This window comes from Arachis duranensis, chromosome 10 (genome assembly GCF_000817695.3).
Source record: "Arachis duranensis cultivar V14167 chromosome 10, aradu.V14167.gnm2.J7QH, whole genome shotgun sequence".
Classification (NCBI taxonomy): domain Eukaryota; kingdom Viridiplantae; phylum Streptophyta; class Magnoliopsida; order Fabales; family Fabaceae; genus Arachis; species Arachis duranensis.
Window position 1 is genome coordinate 22587702 of NC_029781.3, and position 7941 is coordinate 22595642.

The window sequence follows — 7941 nt, forward strand, 5'->3', positions numbered from 1 at the left end:
GACTAGCGTTAATGAAAACCAAACCAACTAACAATCTTAACACAATGTGGAATAGACATCCATAACTCAAGTTCACCTAATTACCCAATTCCTAACCAAGAGTGTAAAAAAATATACAAACTCTAAGAGTCATTTTATCAAACACCTATCATAAACTACAATAAAAATAAAATCTATACTACCAATTGCAATAAAATGATAATAACAACTCAAATAGCATCAAAAAACATAAAATATTAAAATTGCATTAATGAAACCAAAATTGACAAGAGTATTCATGAACTAAAAATGACAAAATTGAAAAAATGATAAAAGAAATTAAGAAGATCAAGACAAGAAAGCATAGAAACATATATGAAACTACATTAAAGCAAGAATTAAAATCTGAAATTAAAAAGAAATTAAGACAAAAATTCTAAATTCTAGAGAGAAGGGAGGATTCTCTCTAGAAAAACTAAGTTAAAATATGTAAAAACATAAATCTAAGTGCTCTCCCCTTTATCTTTCTTCACTTTGCCTTGAAATAGCTTTAGAAATGAGTTGAATTGGGCTTTGGAAGCCCAAAAATCGCTGCTAACAAGTTACAAAAGTCACGTGCCAGGACTTGTGCGTACGCACACTTACTGATTTTCTTCTTGTGCGTATACACACCCAAAATCCATGTCCACTATGCCAAATTGTATATCATTTTGATGCCCCAGATGTTAGCTTTCTAATACCGCTGGAACCGTCTCATTTGGACCTCTGTAACTCAAGTTATGATCAATTTAGTACAGAGAGGTCAGGATTGGCAACTTTCCAAATCCTTCATTCCTTGAATTCTTCCACTTTGCATGCTTTTCTTCCTCATTCTTCAATCCATACTTGCCTTGTACACTTGAAATTACTCAACGAATACATCAAGACATCAAATGGAATTAAAATGAATAAAATTTAGCAATTATAAAGTTTAAAGAGCATGTTTTTACTTTCAAGCACAATTTAGAGAGAAATTATGAAACTATGCTATTTCAATGGTTAAATGCAAGAAAAGTTGATGAAATCCACCCAAATAAAGCAAGTAAATACCATGAAATGTAGATTCATCACATCTCCACATTTAAACAATAGCCTGTCGTCATGCTATACAAAAGAAAGACAAGGGGAATCAACAATTATTCAATGCAAACTATCTATATGCAATATATCTATATGTATGTAACTATACTATCTAACTATCTATATATATTTAATTAGTCCAAATAAATGAATTTTCAAAAAAGCATCTATACACTATCAAGGGCTAAGGCAATTATAACCAAATCCTATTCACAATTGAATTGAGCCATATAAAAAAATTTAATCACACTTGCAAGATAAGCAATGATCATAGGTGGAAATATGGAATTGAGTAATTGAACCCTCACCGGATGTGTATACGCACTCTAGTCGCTCAAGTGTCTAGGGTCAATCCACTCAATTCTCCTTTAATCATGCTTTCTAAAGTTTGTTTTTCATCTAACTAATCAACAAAAAATTTAATATTCATATGCAAAAATCATGAAGTCCTTGCAAGGTTGTAATGGGGCTAAGGGTAAAAGTAAGGATATATATATGGCTAAGTGAGTTTGCATTTGAATCTTTAATTAACTTAAGTTCTCACCTAACACATACACAACCTATACAATTCTAATATGAAACTTAGCTACCTAAAATCTCACTTTTACCTCTACATACTCATGCATTTTAATTCAATTCATTACATATGCATTGATTCTTATTAAATTCCATATTGGGATAATTTTGTCCTATTTTTATTATTTCTTCTCTTTCTTTTTTTTTTTCTTTTTTTTCCAAAGAACATAATATATATACCAACACATTAATGCATACGGTTTCCATAATCTTACATTAGCATGTACCCCCAAATTTTCAAAATTTTTTAACAAGAATAAAACACATTTTATTTACCAATGTTCCCAAATCTTCCCCACTTAGTTGACACACACACTAACTTAAGCTATTGAAATTAGGGACATTCATTGTTTTTCCACTTATAGCTAGTGGTGTGCTCAATCAAGAACAAAAAGGGAAATTAAAAAGGCTCAAAATTGCAAACAAAGGTAAATGAAATGGTAGACTATTTGAGTTAAGTAAGCTATAAAGAAATGATGGCATCAATCACATAAATGCATAAAAATACATTAAACAATGGATATATAGAATTAAACAAACCAAAGATTACAATCATAAAGAAGAACAACACACAAAAATGGAATAAATGGTCAAATGATGCAACCACACAATAAGGTTCAAAAACTCACAAGTTGCATGTTCTTTAACTCAAAAACCATATTCCACAATATATGAATCATGCAAGTTCCAAAAAATTTCAACTCAAATCAATTTGAATTTCAATGCCCTATATAACAACTAAGTTTCTTGGAAATTCCATTAAATTGACTAACATTTATTCTATATGTATGTAGTGTGATTGGATGGAAAAGGTCAAAAATCCTAAGTTTAATTCCTAATTCCAATTATAGACCAAAATAACAAGTGCATAGGAAATCAACTTAGCGCAATCATCACATCATCCAAATCACAATCATAGCTAAAAACTAAAAAGCATATGTAAAGCCAAAATCAAAGGCAAAATGTAAAGATATGCATCACTACAATATAATACTAGGTTATGTACAAGCAAAATTAAAAAGTGCAATAAGCTAAGTAAAAAGTAATAAACTAAATAAAAAGGTTTTCAAAAAGAATAAAATATATACAAAGCAACTAAAAAGCATAATAATAATAAAAACTAAACTACAAGTGTTCGGAAATGAAATTTTCACCCAAAATATACTTGTTGAAGTTGTACTTCCCCACACTTAAAATGTAGCACCGAGGGAGTGGAAGGAGTTGTCACTGTCGTCGCCTCCACTGTCAGCTGGTGGGTCTCGTGCTTCCTCCGGCTCATGATGCTAGGCCTCCTCCTCCTCAGAATGCTCGGAGGGAGTGTCCAGCTCAAGTGGAATGTCGGGGTCGCCGGAGAGGACGATCCTCCTCAAGTGAACAGAAGCAGAAAACCAAATCACAAAACAGCATATATATGAAGTGAACGGAAATATAAGATTGAATGAAAGCATGCATGAAAACCAATGTGAAAGTAAATGGGAGCAACTTCCAATCAATCAGACACATAACAGCCACTTGGCTTGCCTGTTTATCAAAGATAAAAGGAAGAAAGGAGCATTGTTGCTATGCACGAAAAAAAAGAAAACAGTTAAAAAGTTAATGTTAGTTGAAAAGGAAAAAGAGAGTCGAGTTAAGTGAAGAAAAAGAAAATGGTTAGTTAAAAAGGAAAAGGAAAGTTAAAAGTTATGTGAGAAAAAAGAAAATAGTTAGTTGAAAAAGAAAAGGAAGGTCAAAAGTTAAGTGAGTAAAAAGAAAATAGTTAGTTGAAAAAGAAAAGTTAAAAGTTAGGTAAAGAAAAGAAAACAGTCGGTTGAAAAAGAAAACAAAGGTCAAATGTTATGTGCATAGTAAAAACGTTCCTTAATTCTGAAAATTTCCAAAGTTCCGAAACAAGAAAGTTTATATTCACTTCTCAATAATTCAAATGCCAAAACAAGTAATGCACATGTATGCGTAGAGCACATAATCAAATGAATACTAATTACCATCATTTGGCATAAGTTAAATTAATTTGGTGTTGACAAAGTTAAAACATTGAGAAACAAATTAATCAAGGAACATTCAAACACCAAATTCCAATGAAGCATAAAAGGCACAAGTTAAAACAAGAATTGAAAACCCCATGATCTATGTGACTTAATGTAAATTAGGTATGAATAAAATGAATCAATTAGCCACATAGATTTAAAACCTTCAAACTTGTGAGTTTACGCAAAAGAGGCTCAAATTCTCAAAAGAATTTCAAGTTTATGGTCAATTGAAAAATCAATTAAGGCTATGTGATACTTATGAATAACACAATTTAAAACAAGTTCAAGAATTGACCGATACTTGTAAGGAAGCTCATCGGGAAATTTCCAAAACCATTTAGCAAACAAGATTCTTTTTGACACAGAAATCCGTCAAATAGAGTTTGTTGCACCAAATAAGATAATGTCATTTAATGAAACATGGTTAGGAAAAATCCGGCAGCATTTCAGCAGCAAATTGGCCTATTTTCCCAATTCAACCAATCAATTCAAACTTCCTATGAATGCTTTAACATTTAAACATGCAAAAACCAGATGTAAATTCATATGAAATCACAAATAGGCCAGTAAACAGCAACAACAGCAATGAACAATTAAGTTTTAACCCATTAAGCAACCAGCAGCAATAATAACCTAAACTCAGAATTTTGGTCAAAATCATCACTGCACCATCAACCATTAACAATACCTAGCAACTGGCTCATTCCAACAGCCATGAACAATGAACAGAAATAATGGTCCAAAATTTAGCACCAAAACAACACAATAAACAAAGGTAATAGGTTCAAGCGGCAGCATCAACCAAGCCAAACAAGCACGGGCAAATCACCAGCAACAAACAGAAAAAAAATCAATGAAACAGCAACATTTCCAAACAGCAGCATTAATCAAAACAAATATAGAAAGTTTATTCAGGGTATCCTCCGCATCCATGTCCATCTCCTTTTTTTTATTTTTACGATGACTCATCCTGAAAAATGTAAAAGAGAATATATTAAAATATAACTACAAGTGATGCAAGCAAGATGAGTAAAACAAAGCAAAGCAATACTTAAATCAAGAATTAATTCAAACAAGGAGAGTGAGGTTGAATACACTACAATGAGTTAAATTGATGTGTTTGTGACATGAAGAAAGCAATGTGTGAATTCTAAGTTTACCGGCAGTTTAAAATTCACACATTGGAGAACTGAAAGCACTCTGTCACATTACTTCAATCAAGGTTCAAATTACACTCAATTAGTGTGCCTAAAGTGATTTCAAAATAATTGCAAGCTACTAATTAGTAAACAAGCAACAAGAAGCTCAATAATCACTTAGGCAATTCAAGAATTGATGCAATGTGATGGATTGTACAAAAGAAATGCTTTAAAATGTGTGATGTTGTGATTGAAATTCAATTTTTTTTTAACTTTCAAAGAAGCCAACTTGGCATTTACACACAACATAAACACTCAAAACTCCATCAACAAATACTTTTCATCGCATTACAATCCTTTACACAATGAAGCTTAATGAATCATGCCAAGCAAAATCAAACATTCTAAATCACATGGTAGCTACAACATGCAATTTAAAATCCAAAATAATCATAGAGGCATATTCACAAACAACAGTGTATGAACTAAACAAGAACAGTGCTCAAGCAACGTAAGAGGAACAAGTTCAAACACCAATGTAATTCATTTAACTAATAACACAAGATTCAATTTAAAAATTCAGTTTCATTCCTAATATAACCCAAATCCAATGAAACGCACAAAGTTAATATAATTGGATTAAATAGGACCAGTTTAATTAATCTTGTACCATTAGATAAATGCCTCAATCATTCAAAAATTTAACAATTTGGTCAATTAGAACAAATCAAATTCATTACCAATGCATAAGAACAATAAACATGTGTAACAAATATTGATTTCCAAAGATTGCCTCATAAGTTTTTAAGAAAAGCTCTTTGAGGCATATTGTCGAATACTTGGCATGCAAAGGCATTAAACAAATCAATTATCACAACCAAGTATTCATTCAACCTCCATTCACAAAATCAGCATCAAATTACAAGAATCCGCAATATATCTGAGTAATTCAGCAGCAATTCAGTCAATCCATTCCAAACAAATGAAATTCGAACTCAAGAAACATAATAGCATGATTAATTGTCTGTGAACTAACCCTAATTCTACACTAAAGCAACCTAACAGCAGCAAATAATCTTAACCAATTCAATTACCAAATAAAAATTAACATATACTAATCCTAACTTAAGTAAAACAGATAAGAATTCAAAGGGAAGTTGAATTAAAACCTGTTTGAAGAACAGAAAAGAAAAACAAAGAAACAGGGGAAACAGGAGTTGGAGCAGCAGTGACAAGCAGCGTCACTGGGTGGTGTTGAGCACGGCAGCTTCAGGATGGTGCTGGCGTTGGCGGATTGCTGGCCGGAAACTGGAGAACAGGGCTGGAGTGTGGCAGTTTTGGCACCGGAAGCAGAGACAGGGAAGGCTTTGAGACGCGCTGGGAAGGAGAAGAGGAAGCTGCTGGTGCGGACGGTGGGCTCTGGGTTAGCGCGAAGGTGATTGTGGACGACGGCGAGGAGGAGCTGGTGGCTCTGGGCTCGCGGAGAAAGGAGAGGAGAGTTGGGTCGCCGTGGCTCGTCGATGGTGGAGGCTACGGTGGTTCGCGGTGGTGGTTGGCGGAGCCAGGGTTCGGGCAGGGGGAAGAGGGCTCCAGTGGTTTTATGATGGTGGGTGGAGGCTGGTTCGGCAGAAGATGGGGCTCCGGCGGCGTTGTGGTGGTACGGTGGGTTCTGGGCTCGGCGGAGGTGAGGCGAGGGGAAGAATAAGAAAGAGAGAGAGACGTGGTGGCTCTGTATCGGTTGTGGGTGACAGACGGGAAAGGGCTGGTGATGATGGTGGAGAAGATGATGGACGTTGGTTGGCTCAGAGAAGAAGAAAGGAGAAGAAGATAGGCTAGGGTTCAGGGGGTTCAATTTTGTAAGAGAGTGCGTACGCACCAACACACATCCGTACGCACGGAAAGGGAAATGGCAACCGTCGTTAGGGGTGGCAGTAGGTGTGGATTTTTGTCCTACCCGACCCCATCCTACTCGATTTCGTTCCGCCATCCTAATACTGATATACTCCTCGCCCTATCATTATTTGCAAATAGTAAATTATAGAATTCGAATTGTGGGGATTCGTTCTATCTCTATTCATAATAAAAAAAATTACAATATTAAATATAAAGGAATCCTTAACTTTTATTCTTAATCACTTTTAACATCTTCATCATCATTAAAAGTTTGCAAATCAAAATTTAAACCTGAAAATTAAAAGAGATAACAATTAACAAATTATTTGGTACTATGTAAAAAATTAACATAAATAATGATTAAACAATATATCATCTTTACTTTCGAAAAGTGCCCACAACTAACTTTGGCCACACATCAAAACTTCAATTATGTTTTGTTTGAGCTTTGCACGATGATGAGAAATTACACGACCACTTGTATTAAAAGCAGATTCAGAGACAATAGTGGACACCGGAATAGCATATATATTCTTAGCTATTTCTGCAAGAACTTTAAATTTCATCTGATTGTTCTTCCACTATTTCAAAACATTAAAGTTAGGATCATTTGAAGGATGAATCTCCTCCTCAAGATAATGATCAAACTCAACATTCACATATGAACTCCTTGTCATTTTTCTTCTTTTAAGATACACCATATAATCATCACCCCCAAATAAACTTGCATTTCCACTTTCATTAACTTCTTTTGTACCAACATCGACACCGATATGTGACACATCAGAACTCATTTTGTGAGTGTATTCATTAACCAACTCATTACACAACTGATGAATTCTATCAACTTGCTTGTAGTATTCTCTTGGATTTGGATACATTTTTTTAAATTGAAACTCAACCCCAACCATCTTGTACCTAGGGTTTAAAACAGCAGCAACACCCATAATGCTATGAATTTTACCCCATTAATTTTCAAATTTCTTTTTCATGTTAAATGTCATATTAGCAATTAACGGATTAGTAGAAATTTCTCATTCATTCAATGACACTTTTATTTTACAAACCAGAGTAAAATAAAGATTAGCAGTCGAAAATTTAGACCCAGAAAACAGTTGAGTAACATCATAAAACAACTTCAATCTATCACATATTTTCTTCGCAAGTTTCCACTCCTCATTACTTGGCACAGTTTTATATTGGGGTTT

The 7941-nt window shown here is 33.9% G+C and overlaps 1 protein-coding gene across 1 annotated transcript; it reads right to left on the reverse strand.

Moving 5' to 3' along the window:
- Positions 1-214: 214 nt before the first annotated feature.
- On the reverse strand, positions 215-7614 carry LOC107469462 (uncharacterized). Its single transcript, XM_016088832.3, has 4 exons — positions 7432-7614; positions 7204-7314; positions 6010-6851; positions 215-4671 (listed from the first exon to the last, which is right to left on the reverse strand). Exons 1-4 carry the CDS (start codon positions 7612-7614, stop codon positions 4527-4529), a joined length of 1281 nt encoding a protein of 426 aa, XP_015944318.2. The 3' UTR covers positions 215-4526.
- Between the last annotated feature and the right edge of the window lie 327 nt (positions 7615-7941).

Bases quoted from the DNA above. Each gene is read 5' to 3' on its own strand.
- LOC107469462 (XM_016088832.3), bottom strand. From the start codon at position 7,614: ATGTATCCAAATCCAAGAGAATACTACAAGCAAGTTGATAGAATTCAT. The intron at 6,852-7,203 runs GTAATTTCTCAT...AAATAATGATAG, and splicing joins CTTTTAATACAAGTGGTCGT to GGCGAGGAGTATATCAGTAT. The intron at 4,672-6,009 runs GTTTTAATTCAA...TACATTTTTCAG, and splicing joins CTTTTCTGTTCTTCAAACAG to GATGAGTCATCGTAAAAATA.